The 15,100-nt window shown below is 37.1% G+C and overlaps 2 protein-coding genes across 4 annotated transcripts; one reads left to right on the top strand and one right to left on the bottom strand.

Moving 5' to 3' along the window:
• The first annotated feature begins 824 nt into the window (after nucleotides 1-824).
• LOC119991323 (glutamine--tRNA ligase, cytoplasmic) lies at nucleotides 825-13,797 on the top strand. Of its 3 annotated transcripts, XR_005466208.1 has the most exons (25): nucleotides 825-1,078; nucleotides 1,674-1,724; nucleotides 1,922-1,993; nucleotides 2,186-2,285; nucleotides 2,575-2,670; nucleotides 3,267-3,328; nucleotides 3,456-3,557; nucleotides 3,680-3,772; nucleotides 3,872-4,024; nucleotides 4,132-4,187; nucleotides 4,888-4,978; nucleotides 5,067-5,153; nucleotides 5,539-5,736; nucleotides 5,818-5,916; nucleotides 6,844-6,975; nucleotides 7,094-7,230; nucleotides 7,358-7,457; nucleotides 7,547-7,636; nucleotides 8,139-8,239; nucleotides 8,321-8,426; nucleotides 8,536-8,625; nucleotides 8,726-8,855; nucleotides 9,454-9,588; nucleotides 11,089-11,165; nucleotides 13,647-13,797. XR_005466208.1 is itself a non-coding variant. In XM_038837673.1 (24 exons), exons 1-23 carry the CDS (start codon nucleotides 950-952, stop codon nucleotides 9,546-9,548), a joined length of 2,370 nt encoding a protein of 789 aa, XP_038693601.1. In that variant the 5' UTR covers nucleotides 825-949; the 3' UTR covers nucleotides 9,549-9,588; nucleotides 13,647-13,797. The 3 variants fall into 3 exon arrangements, 2 of the variants coding, with proteins under 2 accessions (XP_038693601.1, XP_038693600.1); XM_038837673.1 differs by lacking the exon at nucleotides 11,089-11,165; XM_038837672.1 differs by lacking the exons at nucleotides 11,089-11,165; nucleotides 13,647-13,797 and having other exon boundaries at nucleotides 9,454-9,755.
• On the bottom strand, nucleotides 9,923-13,639 carry LOC119991324 (transcription factor MYB62-like). The gene is made up of 2 exons (XM_038837674.1): nucleotides 11,313-13,639; nucleotides 9,923-11,244 (listed from the first exon to the last, which is right to left on the bottom strand). Exons 1-2 carry the CDS (start codon nucleotides 11,479-11,481, stop codon nucleotides 10,424-10,426), a joined length of 990 nt encoding a protein of 329 aa, XP_038693602.1. The 5' UTR covers nucleotides 11,482-13,639; the 3' UTR covers nucleotides 9,923-10,423.
• Nucleotides 13,798-15,100: the final 1,303 nt, after the last annotated feature.

The following is a 15,100-nucleotide window of genomic DNA, read 5'->3' on the forward strand; positions in this document are numbered from 1 at the left end:
TCAGGAATATGATTGGTGGACATGAGGACATCTCTTTTGCAATATGTCTCTGTGTCAAACCGTATAGATTCGAACTGTATGGACTCGGTAGGTCCTGAGTTTGATTCTTATTGGGAGCAATGCCCTTGTGGCCACACGAGGAGCTTTGACTAAAATTATCGTGTTGTTAGGTGAGAAACTTCTATGCGCGTGGATTTGACCATCGAATTTATACGCATATAAAATGTCAAGTGTGTGCACTTTTTTGAATGTTATTTAAATATATAATTTTTTTTTTGAAATACTATTGAGAAATTTGTTTCTCATTGGAACTAACTTTGAAGACACATATACTTAACTCAATCGATTGTCAACTGAGTTACTATTCGTTGGCAATCATTGAATATTTTGACATCACCTTAGAGGACCAAGTCTTAGGTTTGCTGCCCATATGGACGATTGGGTTTGACCAAGATAATACGCGTTTATAAGAAGAATCCTGACCCCATCTATAGAACAAGTCTTACCGGCCATGGCATTTGGGCTCACAATTCATCTGCTATCTCTAGGCATCGAAATTGAGTCCACACAGTGCAGAGCCCATCCGGCCCAATAAATACCAACTTTTTCCTGGTGGGCCGTGAACAGAAAGAAAAGACCAGTAGCCAAATTCCTTACACGAGACCTGCTAGAAGCCTACAAGTTTCGTCCAGGGTTTCAAAGTATTTGCTTTGACCTTGAAGCCCACGCTAATTCTGGTCCTACAATTGCTGACTCCGTCATCGCTTCCGCCTTCCGTTTACATATAAAACGCACCGTTTTCAAAGAATCTTTCGTAAACACAAGTAACGCACGCTGATTCTTTCGTCTTAAAAAATCTAGGTTTTGTTTAACGCATCTCTTACAGTCTTCGCACGCACATAGCGGGCACAGTCTAGCTAGAGCTAGGCTCTTATCGTTTCCTAACAGGATGGGGAAAGACGAGAGTTCGGAGAAGACACTGGAGCTATTCTTGAAGATTGGACTGGACGAGCGAACTGCGCAAAATACTGTCGCAAACAAGAAGGTCACCAGTAATCTCACTGCCGTCATTACCGAGGTACTCAATTCGATACTTCTATGTTTGTTCATTGTTTGCTTCCGAGAAATAAAGGATTAATGAGGATGAGATAAGAGATTGGTGGTGAGGGCAGTGGTGTTGGAGATGTTTGATTTGGAATTTTTGAAGAGGAATTGGAATTGCATGGGAAAGATCATATGCTTGAGGGGTTTAGATTTTTGCAGCTATACGTCTTGCTTGCTCGGTCGTTTCTTCTTCAATTGCGACTTGGGACTTGGGCTAGTGTCTCTATGTTTTTCTCCTTCTTATTGTATTTGAGCTTAAATCTGAATTTGTTTGCTCTTGTGAGTGACTTATTGTCTGACTAAATCTTAGTTCTTCTCTAACTACAGATAAAGGAAAAAACTGAAAAAATACGACTTGCCTATGCTAACTATCGAAGGGAAAAACAGAACAGAAAACAAACTCATTCTGTACAATAGGAAAGACAAATATTACTATTTTTTTTTTTTTAAATTTTTTTTGTCTCCGTAGTATCTGATGTCTAGTTTCTTCCCATTTTGTTCCTGTCTAGTATTTCCTTGTATGTGAATTTGGTCATTAATTCATTATGTATCCATTTTGTTATATTCAGGCCGGTGTCAGCGATGGATGCTCTCGGACAACTGGAAATCTACTATACATGGTAGGAGAGTTCTCATATATTTCTTTTTTGGTGGTGGTTGTTTTCAATTATTTTCTTTGGGATTCTTTTCCTCTTAAAATTGTCATGTCTTTTGTAGTTTTGTGCCATGCATTGGTAACTCTATCGACACCATAAATTCACATCTCTCGAAGTTATGAATTGTATATCCTAAGAGGTGCATTCTGTATGGTTCACAGGTTGCTACAAAGTTCCCAGCTAATGCACTTGTACATCGCCCAACTTTGTTGCAGTACATTGTATCCTCCAAGGTTAAGAAACTATTTTCTCTCTTTCAATTTCAGTTTGTGTAGTTAAATATTTTCAATGTTGATGGAGACATTTAGTTTCCCTTAGCATAATCAGTGGGTTTCTTGAGTAGTGGAAAAAAATTCGGGTTGATATCTTTTGGCTTTGAAATGTGCTTGTGATCTATCAATCTCACATAGTTAATATTTATGCAGATTAAAACCCCGGCACAGCTAGATGCTGCATTTTCATTTTTCCTGGGTATTGGTCCCGGAAATTTAAAGCTGGATGAATTTGAAGAAGCATGTGGTGTAGGTATGATCATATTGTCATGATCTGGATTGAGTGTACCGAAAATTTGTTATGCTGGCTCTTGTAAGGTTTATTTTTCACCTTTTTTAATTTTAATTTTGAGCTAGCATTCTATGCATGTGCATTCCTATTCCTGTGGTGGAGAGGATATTCTTTTGCTGTTTCTATTTGCTTGTAATTTTTTTTATTAATGTTTTGTTTTTTTTTTGGTGGAATTCATATGCATTTGCTTAATTCCCGTGTTACGTTCTGTAGATGCAGAAGTTAATAACTTCAATTTTCTTACAAGCAGGGATTGAAGTTTCGGCAGAAGAAACTGAAAGGACTGTGAATGAAATATTTGAAGAGAAGAGGAAAACGATTTTGGAGCAACGTTATCGAACAAATGGTTAGTGGTTGATTTCATGAGGTTGAGAACAACAGGCTCTTTTGAATTGTTTTCTCCATTATGGATTTTAGACCATGGAGTATTACTAACAGTTCTTTGGAAGGTTTATTTACTTACTTTCATTGACATGCATATATTCATCTAGCTTATTATTTTTTTTTAATTTCAGTTTTATTTTATTGGGGGTGTGAGGGTTTATATCATTCGTGTTGTTTGTTTCATGGGCGATAACGTTGTTTGGGATAAGGGAGGTTAAAATACTGACCTACAATCTCTCTTGGCCGGACACGCACAATAATATCAAACTTTTCAAGGGAATACATCCCTCCCTCCCACCTGGATTTAAGGGCCTAGCGAGCTAAGACTTCTGCTTGGATATTAGCGTCTCTCAAGGCATGAATTGATTTATAGTCTACAAAATTTTGACCTTTAAATATTATATCAAAGTAGTTGATGTTTGCTTCTATAATCAATTTGTGCATGTTTAGTTATGCTTGCATGTCCGGTGCCCTATTCTCTTGATTTTGACACTTTGTTTTTCTTTTTCATTCTACTTGATCATCTTTTGGCTTGACATTCTATCAATTTGTCTCCAGTGGGTGATTTATTCAGCCTCTTTCGTAAGAGGCAACCTTGGGCAGATCCAAAGATTGTCAAGGTTTGCCTTTTTTTTCTTTCTTTTTCTTGTTATCCTTTTTTGCATTCTGGCGTCTTCATTCCGAAGGAATGTACGTTAGGGTTTGTTTGTTGACAGTTTCCATGCTTTCCATGTCGTTCTGTGACAGAATCTCATAGACGCAAAATTGCAAGAATTACTGGGTGAAAGGACTGAAGCTGACAACGAAAAACCTTCCAAAAAAAAGAAGGAAAGGATTGCTAAAGTTGAGGTGTGAAAACCTTCTTTTTCTTAATTTATACCTGCTTCCATTTTGACTTGAGGCATATAAAATATCCTAACTTGAGGCATATAAAATATCCTAATGTCTCCCTGCAAGTTGAACTTTGATAGGATAAAACAGTTGCTGAGATTGCTCCAGCACCGCCATCTGAGGAAGATCTTAATCCTTTTCTGATATTCCCGCAACCAGAGGAAAACTTCAAGGTTGATATTTAAAAGTTGCTTGCTCTTTTTTTCCTCACTTGTGTTCTTGATTGCAGGATTATTGGTTTGAATATTCTGATAGATTCTTGTGGTTTTCAGGTTCATACAGAAGTATTTTTCAGTGATGGCTCTGTGCTGAGGTGTAGCAATACTAGGGAATTGTTAGACAAGCACTTGAAAACAACAGGGGGAAAGGTTTTCACTCGTTTTCCACCCGAACCAAATGGATATTTGCATATTGGTCATGCTAAGGTAATTTTATTGTAATAAGGCTGTGGTATCGTGTATTAGTATGGTGAAAATGGTCTGAGATTTAATTTTTGCTTTGACTCGCTGGCTTTTTATGAAATTCTTCTCAGGCAATGTTTGTTGACTTTGGCCTGGCAAAGGAGAGAGGTGGACATTGCTATCTGAGGTTAGGAATGTTCTCCACCTTAATTTTCTGCTGTCTTCCAATATGTTCCAGTGAATGTTTTGGTAGTTTGGTCTTTGAGGATGATCAAATTCTGCTTCCCTATTTTACTTGGTTTGATGATAACACTCATCTCCTTTAAGCCCACAAAAAATGTGAATCTCTTACGTTGGCAAAATAGCCTCGCTGGTTCTATTCTGTCGACTACGATATTCTCAACCAGATGAACAAGTAGAAATTAACTGTTAGAAAGGATAAAATGGTATGCACTTTAGATTTTTTTCTTCAGTCTCTTTCCTAGAGCTGTATGTTTGACTATTACTTCATCATCTTTATCTGTTCCTTGTCCCAAATTGTTTGAAGCTGGCTCTATGAATCCGTTAGAGAAATAAATGAGAATCACTATGTAAATTCTTTTTTATGCCATTTACGGGTTTATTTCCTATCAAGTAATGTTTGACTATTACTTGATGATTGTATTCTTCTAGATGCTTCCTTGAATTTTGCCAAATGTTTTTAGAATGTGTACTCTGCCTTGGATTTAATTTAGTTATAAACTTATAATATGAGAATGAAGGAGTAACTTTACCTTTCAGTGTAGTTTGGTGAAGTTAACCTCATATATTTTCTGTCGACGCCCTTAGAATGACTTGGAATGGAACAGTATCATTGTGTTCAGGGTTTTGCTATGTTAACTTGTCAGGTTTGATGATACTAACCCTGAAGCGGAAAAGAAAGAGTATATTGATCATATTGAGGAAATTGTCCAGTGGATGGGTTGGGAGCCTTTCAAGGTCTAAATCTTTCCGCATAGTTGGAATGCTGTTGGTTCATTTTGATACTGTCTCCAGTTTGAAACATTTGGCCCTTTCATTTTCCCAGATTACATACACAAGTGACTATTTCCAAGATCTGTATGAATTTGCTGTAGACCTGATACAAAGGGGTCATGCTTATGTTGACCATCAGGTTGGTGCTAAATCGTCGATACGATGAATTCTTGATGTTGCCTTATCGTCGTCGTCTTCTTCTTTACTTCTCTTTAATTCTATGCTCGTGCCCCCTGCACCTTTAATGCTTTTTGCAACTACTTGATTCATTAACTATATCGTTTTTTAATCCTATGAATGTTCTTGGGAAACTTGCTCTAATAGTTGCATTAATTGATATTGTTTATTTTGGAGATTTGTGATTTCCAAACTTATAATGTTATAATGTTTTCCAAAGAGGGTATGATGAATGGTTTTCTGCTTTCCCATTGTTTTCATCCTAGTATTTATATATCAAGTTTCATGGAACTTGATTTATGAGCTGATATATTTTAGTCAACTGTTATAGTTTATTCTATCTGTAGAGTCCTGAGGAGATCAAGGAGTACAGGGAGAAGAAGATGAATAGTCCTTGGAGGGATAGACCAATAGAAGAATCTTTGAAACTTTTTGAAGAAATGAGGCGAGGCATGATTGAGGAGGGCAAAGCAACACTCAGAATGAAGCAAGACATGCAGTGTGACAACTTCAACATGTATGACCTCATTGCTTATCGGATCAAGGTGAGAGTAATTTATTTCATATTTTCAGCTGAGTAACTTCTCCAGTTCCTGCATCGTGAAGGGCTTACTATTTTTGTCCAGTTTACTCCTCATCCACATTCAGGGGACAAATGGTGTATATATCCGAGCTATGATTATGCGCACTGCATCGTTGATTCTATTGAGAATGTCACACATTCGGTATGCTGCATACTCCTGTACAGTGTGCTCTATCATTTTTCATTTTATTATTTCAAGATGGGTTTATGAATATTCATCTGTTGACATCTTCAAATATATCTGTCCTTCTAGCTATGATTGCCCAATGCTTCTTTTTGATGTCGTATCTTAAATAATTGAAAAACGTCAGCAGTTCATTTTCTTGTGCAGAGATTGAATTAAAAAAAAAAATTATTTTGTTGATTAAAGAATCAATTCGACTATCTGACTTTTTTTTGTTCTTTCTTTGTTTGTTTGTAAGAAATATCTGCTGTGCTCTTTAATTCATTTTTTAGATTGGTTAAGGGCTTTTAGTTGCTAAAAGTGTGTGGTCTTATACTGTTTGTCGTTGTTTGGCCTGCCCTGACCACTTATGTGCATGCAGTAGGTTGCAGTGACTTAGAAGTGATTGGACACTGAGTTTGCTGATTGATGGAGATTCCAGTTGCTGAACTTTCCTTCCTATTGCCTTCATTACTTATTAGGATTTCACATGGCTACTTAAAAACATCATTTTCTTGGTCACTCATGGATGCTAATATGTTATTACCTAGTGTGAATGATTTGGCTCTAGTTTTGGGAGATACTCTTGAGCCTCTTGTCACGCCAAGCACGAATCTTGATCCAGTCGACTTTGACAATTGATATTGTTTGCTCATTCTGGTGGCAGCCCTGAGCTTGATAAACTCATATTCCAGAACTGTCATGTGGCTCTGCATCGCATTGCTTAGCTTTTTTGCGCATGCGAGTTCATTTCTGTTTATGCTCAAGAATTCAATTTAATTCTTCTGCCTGCTCTTTTGTGCCATGTGAACTCTGCATTATTCAGCTTCTAAATTCTGTTCCATGCAGTCAGTCTTCTGGTGTTTAAAGTGTCATTGTTGTTGTTGTTGTTCACTTTTTTTGCAGCTCTGTACTCTTGAATTTGAGACACGGCGTGCTTCATACTACTGGTTATTACATGCTCTGGGCATATACCAACCTTATGTATGGGAGTACTCAAGACTTAATGTTACCAATACTGTGATGTCTAAGCGAAAGGTAACTGATGCTTCTGATTTTCTTTTCTTTATCCTTTTTGTGCATTTCAGTCTTCAATATCATCTCATTATTTGTTTTATTTTTGATAAACATTTATTGACTATGGGACAATTTGCAGCTTAATTTTTTGGTGACCAACAATTACGTTGATGGTTGGGATGACCCTCGTCTTATGACTCTAGCCGGTTTACGACGTAGGGGTGTGACTTCAACTTCAATCAATACTTTTGTTCGAGGAATTGGAATTACTAGGAGGTTAGTGTACATGATTTTTTTTTCCCGGTACATGGTTTGATCAATAGAACAATGACGGAGTGGACAAATCATACCTACTATGCTCTGTTGTCTAAACTCTAAAGCATTACTTTATGTGGTGTTGCAGTGATGGTAGCCTGATACGTTTGGATCGTCTTGAATATCACATAAGGGAAGAACTAAACAAAATAGCACCTCGCACAATGGTCGTGCTACGTCCTCTCAAGGTGCGGATCCTCTCACTCTCCCTTTTTTATTTATTAATCTATAAATAAATAATTTGTTACATAATACCACTTTTTCCTAATGTTGTCAGGTTGTCATTACCAATCTAGAATCTGGCAATACGATGGATCTTGATGCAAAGAAATGGCCTGATGCTCAAACAGAGGACGCAACTTACAAGGTCTCTTTGGAACTCTAAGCACTTGTTAAAATAGTTTTTTTTTATTTAAGAAGATTATGTGGGGATAAGGTCTACGTACTCCTGCACATGAGTTGTTTACCTTTTTTAAGAAGAATCCGTGTTAACAATCAATGGTTGTGAATTGAGATGAAATACTCTATCCGAACAGTTGAGATTGACTCTGGATGATCAACTATCACCATGTTCCTTTGACGATTACCCTGTGGCTGTAAACCTATGTATTTAGTCCTGGTTACAGCACTAGTGTTCATCCCTCATAAACATTCAAATGGTTTATTTAATGTTGGAAATCAATTTGATCATCTTTGAATTTATTATTGGATTTTTTTCTTGGTGGTTATTTCAAAAATTATAAATAAATTATGAGATTCACTTTGTGCTTGATGCGAGGATTAGACTGGAAACTATATGTACAAAATAAAACAGTGCTACAGGTATTTAAGATTTACATTGCTCATTTCTTTACCTGTTTTCAAATTAGGTACCCTTTTCTAATATCATATACATTGAACACACTGATTTCCGGATGAAAGATTCAAAAGATTATTATGGGCTTGCTCCTGGTAAATCTGTCCTGCTCAGGTATGTAGATTTTTCAAGTCCTTATTCGTGAGATAGTTGAGTCCATTATGAATCAATGTAAAAAAAACCTTGTTTGTGCAGATATGCATTTCCAATAAAGTGCACAAATGTAGTCCTTGCTGAGAATAAAGAGACTGTTCTCGAGATCCACGCTGAGTATGATCCTTCCAAGAGTACAAAGCCTAAGGTTTACATTCTTATTGTGCTGATGACACTTATTTGTTTTGGTTGAATGGATGTGTCAAACAATGAATTTGGTTTCCTGTAAATTTATTTTCGCTCTTTACTTTACACAGGGGGTACTTCACTGGGTTGCTGAACCTTCACCTGGGTCTGATCCACTAAAGGTAGAAGTCAGATTGTTTGAAAAACTATTTAATTCTGAGGTAGGCAATTGTTACTGAACATGGCTTTCTTTAAAATCCCCCCTTCACCGCTTAGATCATGGACCTCATATGTTGACATGTTCTCTAATTTTCGAATCAGAATCCTGCTGAACTAGATGATTGGCTTGCGGATCTGAATCAAGAGTCAAAAGTGGTAGTACCTGATGCATATGCCTTGCCGTCAGTAAAGGGTGCTGCTGTTGGGGACAGCTATCAGTTTGAGAGACTTGGTAATTTTCAACCCACTGTCTAGTTGGGATATTTGTCGGGTTTCTACTATGTTTTGGGGCGGATGTCAGTTCAGTTTGAATGAATCATTTGCACTTTTGTTTCAAGTTTAATTTTTGATATCCAATAGTCATGAAAGCCTTCTCCAATTTAAGGGTTGAATGGACAGTGCTTGAGTATGGGATGCTAGATAATCCGGGTTTCATACGGGCCATTAGCAATGAGCATCTGCAAAAGTCACTCACTTCTGGAAATTTAATATCCCTATCAGTGAATTGTTAGGTTACACATGCATTTTTTATTAAAAACAAAGCTGGGGGTGGAATTTTAGCCTAATGGTTGGGGCATTAGCAATTTAGCATGCATGGTCAGCTGAGTATGGTGGATGAGATTTAGTATTCAGATTTATGTGGTTTTATTTGATGAAAGTTGGCTTTTATACATGGGTGTTAGTGATGTTGTCTGTGGGATAATTGCAATAATGACTGGACTATGGTTGTACACTAGCAGTTTAGGATTGATACAGATTGTCTCTTTTGGAAAAGAAGTCCTTGGTCTGCCATGCATCTAATAATCTCTGTTTTAAATCTGGAATTGCAGGCTATTTTGTTGTCGATAAGGACTCTACTCCTGAGAAACTCGTCTTTAATCGAACGGTTACCCTGCGAGATAGTTATGGCAAGAGTGGCAGGTAGCTTCATGCGCAAGGAGGTCTGAACTTGAGTCATACAAGTGGTAAGTAGCAAAACTTGTGTTTTCTCATACTGTGTATAGAACATTAAGACAGTAATTCAAAAGTTCTATTACAACGGGACTTTTTGTTTGCAATCTGAACCATTTGTTCTAAACCTTTCACATCTTATTTGTGGATATAGTTTTCAAAGTGCCTGGAATTCATAATAGTTCACATAAACCCTTTTTGCAGCAATAAATTTTCAGCTTCTTAGAAAATCATGAAAATATCAATTTGTTTATCTTGTTTGCGATGAATGATACATGTGATGTTCCTTGACGACCTTGCCTGTATGGACCTTTCCCGTTCCCAACCTCTTATCACTATTTTTTTCCTGCCCAATAGATATTGGGTAAACCCTTCTGTTTAATGGGGGCTTGAAATTTTTTCCTTTCAAATCTCTGTTAACTCAAAATCCTGTGGTGTAAGGGTGTTCAAAAACAGATGTAAGCATCAGTGTGCAGGAAATTTGAGCCATGATACTGAGGTCATGATGAGCATTCTAATAAATAGTGAATTATTGACACCATTTTCATGAGAATAATTTAAAGTTATCGGACAGAATAATTTTCTTACAATGAGAGGCTATAGGTTATAGGCTTTTAGTTTTTTTTTAAATTTTTTTTTATAGGCTTTTAGTTAGCAATATAGGACATAGCTGCCGATTTCCTCCCCTAAAAGGGGTGTGTTCAGGGCCGTAAGAAATTGCTCGTGGTTGGTCGGAAGTTTACAGGGCCACCCCACTCTGGTCCAGTACTCTAGATGCCCATCTCGTCTAAGTCTCTGAGCTGTCATGTCATCCAAATTGTTCCATAATATATCTGTCATGTCATCACTCTAGATGCCCACCTCTTCTATGTCCCTGAGCTGCCATATGTCATCCAAATTGTTCCATAATGTATCTGTCATGTCATTACTTGTCCAATTACCTTCTGCCACCTGGCATTCTGGTGGCAAATTGTAAAAACTACCCATATGGGATGAAATGGGATATTCCACATTGAAGCACTCCATGTCAAAGCTACTGCTACTCACATAGTAACAATGATCATCTAGATTTGGATTGTTGCTGTAGACACTGTAGTCATTGCTAAGTGAAAGTGGACTTTTTGGGTATTCAGGAATTTGAGGCTGCTGTGAGATTATTGTAATGGAATCGGTGGAAATAGTAGTATTTGGACTAGTCACTGCGGGCATTAAATTTTCTGTGCTGATCAGATTAGGGTTCTTTACCAATTTGGTTGCTGGGGTAGGACATGGAGGAGTCGGAGTAGGAGCTGTAGTGGAGTTTGGGGATAGAGAAACATCCATCTGATTTTGGGTTGTCAAAGAAGATGAAGAAGAAGTTGAAGTTTGTTCCATCTTTTGAAGCAATCTTGGGACCCAAAAGAACCTGAGAGCATCAGAGAACCTCTTGCTGTTAGACTCAATGTTCATTTGGCGAGCCTGTTTTTGCACTCTTGTCCTCCAATAGTTCTTGATCTCATTGTCTGTTCTTCCAGGCAAATGCTCTGCAATCTTTGACCACCTATTGCCCCATTTGGAATGGAGATCAAGGATCAAAAGCTGCTCTTGTGGAGTAAGATTTCCGTGCTTAATATCTGGTTTTAGATAATTCAGCCATCTCAATCTGCAACTCTTTCCTGTTCTCTTCAGCCCTGAAAAAAATCAAGGAGGTTAAAACAGGACATTAATATTCAATAAACTTGAATAATTGGTCTCTTACCTGCACATTTTGCTAACATGTTCCATCGACCTTCACCTTGTCGTGCAATATAGTGAGTGAGCATTGTGTCTTCTTCCAGTGTCCAAGGCCCTCTTCGTAGTTCATGACTTTCTTCTTCTCTAGAATTGCATATCCTCTTTGTACCACTAGGTCTAGTAGTAACTCTCATTCTGGTGTGTTAGAAGTTGAGAGAGAAGGAAAATTAAAGTGCCATGAAACAGTGATTAATAGACACCAAGGTCCACAACAGGGTTCAAACCAAAGCCACCATATCTAGACAACTAGAAAGCAAAAAAGTAAACACCCAATTGGAGTTTCTCTTAAAAGGATTCTATAGAAATAATTAGGATTCCTTGAGATGTTATTTGTCATCTATCCTACAATGGGTGATGAATTTATAGCCCACAAAAGAAAGCAGATATAGAGGAAGGCCCCACCGAATTTGGGTCTTTTTCGAGTGAAAGACTAAAACTTGGAAATCCAGAGTATTTATTTTTCTATCTTCAGTCAACAGAAGCAAACATATAAGATCACCGAATAACAACCGAGTAGGTCTTGTTAAGATATAAAAGAATTTCACATTGTTTTGAGATTGCGAGATTGCCAAGTGATGTTGTTTATAAGTATGAACCCACTACCGACCACTTTGAGAGTCCTTTTAAAGGACAAAACTGTGTGGGCTTTGGAACCAGAGCATACAATACCTCAAGTGGATTGAGTCTAACTTTGCTCACCTCCTAATAAAAGGAAATGACGCCTTCTAATTTCTAGATTTATTCTTAAAGGAAACGTGATTGACTGCACAAAATGTATTTAATGGTATTGGAAAACGTGGAAAAATAGGGATTTCCAAAGTAGGGCGGCATTGAAGGCTGAAGCATGTTAGAAATTCTGTGGCAAGTGAAGTGATAGTTCTGTTCTGGCTTTGGAATGGAATATGAAAGTGATGCATCAGCTACAGTTGTTCTGTGGATGCTCCAACCTGTAACAACGACTTTTTCCTATTTAGTTTCTGTTTCTCCTAACCTATATTGAAGCTATAGAGATAGTGACTGACTTGGACAGAGTCAAAGAATCCATTAACATACAAATTTGTCTAAAAGAGAAAAAAAAATAGTTTGATTAACTAATTCTTTATTGCAGATAAATTGGAATAATTATTGTTTCTGTTCATTTGCATACTACTGTTTCATTTGGACAGTGAAATCATCAGTGGACACAAATGAGTAAGTGCACACTTTTTTTTTCTATGAAAGTCACCTTTTTTTTGGGTAATTGAAAGTTACATTTTGTATAGTGATGGTGGGATCTGGGAATAGCGTATGCACACACATTACACCGACTTATCCTGCAATGCATTGCAGAAAGTCTGATTTATTGAGTCTGTAACAGTTCAGGGCCTGCTTTTAGTACATGAATTTTGGGGGTTTTCTTACAATATGGTTTTATACAGTGTTTTTGAAGGTATGGTTTAGAGGAGTTTTTTTGAGATGGATTTAAAGTATATCCGAATATATCCGAATAATCTGGAGATTAGGATTTAAAATTTAAGATTCTATAAAAATCATAAAATTGGAGTTGGATAAGCTCACATCCTCACCATCAAATTCAAGCTTCTATCACGCTTGTTTTCAAGCTTCACTATCAGGTTATATTTGAAGTAAACCCAAGCTTCTACCATGTAGATTCGTATTGAATTTGATGGTGAAGAGGCAAGTTTATGCCGCTGTTTTGATTTAATTTCAAGATTGTATAACTGTTCTAGTTTGACGTTAGAGAGAACTGTGTTTGTGTATGTTGATTTGTAGTTGAAAGCATGTTCAAGTTTGCCTATATATTTTGAGTGTTTTGAAGCCGACTGTTTTGAGTTTTGAATTCGTCGGTACAAGTGAATGTTACTTTTGTCCTGTTTTATGTGCCAAAGGTGTTGGAATTTTTGCCTCCAGAATTTTACCCCCTCTTTCTTTTCTCTCTTCTGGAGTGCTAAGTTTATCACCTCCATTGGAATGCTTCAAAATGGTGCTGGGTGCTATTTTGGTAGTTAAAATCATATAGCACCCGTTTAGCACTCCCCTTCGAGTTGCGAATGAACAACTCTTATTAAAGTGCCGATATCTAAAGCCAAATATCGCAAATTACTTGTTATCATATGCAACTGTAAATGTGCTTTGACAATTTATGTGTTTTTTTTCAAGATTTCTACAGCATTGTTAATGTGACAGGCATGGTGTGAAATGATATTTGACTGACAAAATCCATTGACTTAATGAATTGATGTATGATATTGACTGACAAAATCCATTATTTTGGCACTTGATTTTGCATCGTGAACAGCTTGCAGAGTCAATAGCTTGTGGGGATTGAACACTAAAGCTGAAGTCAAGTGTGATCTTCCTGTATTAACATGAACATTGATGATGAATAAGACATTTCTGATCGATGATCTTGTTTTCTAAAGGTAATGATTTGAAGGATTTGCCCACTACTCTCTCAAACAAACATTATCAGGAAAAAAAATCAGAAAAAGATTATATATAACATGCACACAATGGTATTAACCATGTTTTCAGGAATTCAGTATGGGGTATTGTTTGTTTTTCTTTTTTTAAAAGAAAAAAATCTAGAACTAGATCAATCATACAAATTTATCCTTTGAATATCAGAAATTGAGCAAAAATCGTGTCATCAGGCTCGAGTGTATAGAAATTTTCTACTTGATAACATGATAACTTGGGTTAAAGTTTAGCGCGTGAGTGGGAATCGAATTTGATAAATTCGACTATCATTAGACTATCACCCAAGTGGTTTGGATAAGAGTTATTCTAACCCATCAAAAAATGTTTGTAAACTGTTACATACAAGAAAGGGAGAGTACCGTAGAGGCCCATGTACTTTGCAAAACGGGTCATTTGAGCCCCTTTACTTTTTTTCGGGTCATTGAACACCCTCTACTTGCAAGAATGGGCTAAATTAGCCCCTCAAGGAACTTCTGTTATAACGGTGCTTATGTGGCAGTTATCTATTTGAGCTGGATTTTTCTAATAAGTTATAATATGTTGACTAGGCGATGACGTGTCATTGGCCAATAAAACCTAATCTCAAACTCACCTCCTCTGGTATTTTCTTTCGCCGAACAGTCCTGACCTTCGTTGGAGACATTTCGTCGACGATTGTATCTGAAATCAAACCCAGTTGTGACAAAACCTAGATCGATGATCGACGATTAACGATCGACGGCACTCCTTCCTCTCAAATGTCTCTCTACAAGGGTTTCATAAATTTAGGGTTTCTGTGTGTGAGATTGTAACTTAACCCCATCAATTGCCATGTCATTTTCAATATTCTTTAAATAAAATCCATGTCATTTTCTTTTGCCAACTCAGCTTTTTTTTAACGGAAATGTTATACAAGGGCCAACGTAGCCCATTCTTGCAAGTAGAGGGTGTTCAACGACTGGAAAAAAAAAAGTAAAGGGACTCAAATAACCCGTTTTGCAAAGTACAGGGGCCTCTGTGGTACTTCTCCCTACAAGAAATTGCAACTCTACGCAACTCATGGAAGACATCCATCTTTACTTGGGCCGGGTAAAACAAAACACGAAAATCGTTGTGGGCTGGACATTCCCATCAAAATGTAGTGGAGGCCGAATGAAAAATAATGGGCCACATAGAAGCCCTGTAGGCGCTAGCTGTCCATTTCTAGGCCCAATATGTACATTATTTGAGACTTTGTCTATTTATCTTTTTTTCTTAATTCATTTTTTTAGACTTTTAATCTATTTAATTTTT

This window comes from Tripterygium wilfordii, chromosome 22, assembly GCF_013401445.1.
Source record: "Tripterygium wilfordii isolate XIE 37 chromosome 22, ASM1340144v1, whole genome shotgun sequence".
Taxonomy (NCBI): domain Eukaryota; kingdom Viridiplantae; phylum Streptophyta; class Magnoliopsida; order Celastrales; family Celastraceae; genus Tripterygium; species Tripterygium wilfordii.

Excerpts from the sequence above, each read along its gene's own strand:
- LOC119991323 (XM_038837673.1), top strand. The coding sequence starts at position 950 with ATGGGGAAAGACGAGAGTTCGGAGAAGACACTGGAGCTATTCTTGAAG. Across the intron at positions 1,079-1,673 it reads TCACTGCCGTCATTACCGAG|GCCGGTGTCAGCGATGGATG; the intron begins GTACTCAATTCG and ends TGTTATATTCAG. Across the intron at positions 7,231-7,357 it reads GGAATTGGAATTACTAGGAG|TGATGGTAGCCTGATACGTT; the intron begins GTTAGTGTACAT and ends GTGGTGTTGCAG.
- LOC119991324 (XM_038837674.1), bottom strand. The coding sequence starts at position 11,481 with ATGAGAGTTACTACTAGACCTAGTGGTACAAAGAGGATATGCAATTCT. Across the intron at positions 11,245-11,312 it reads CATGTTAGCAAAATGTGCAG|GGCTGAAGAGAACAGGAAAG; the intron begins GTAAGAGACCAA and ends GATTTTTTTCAG.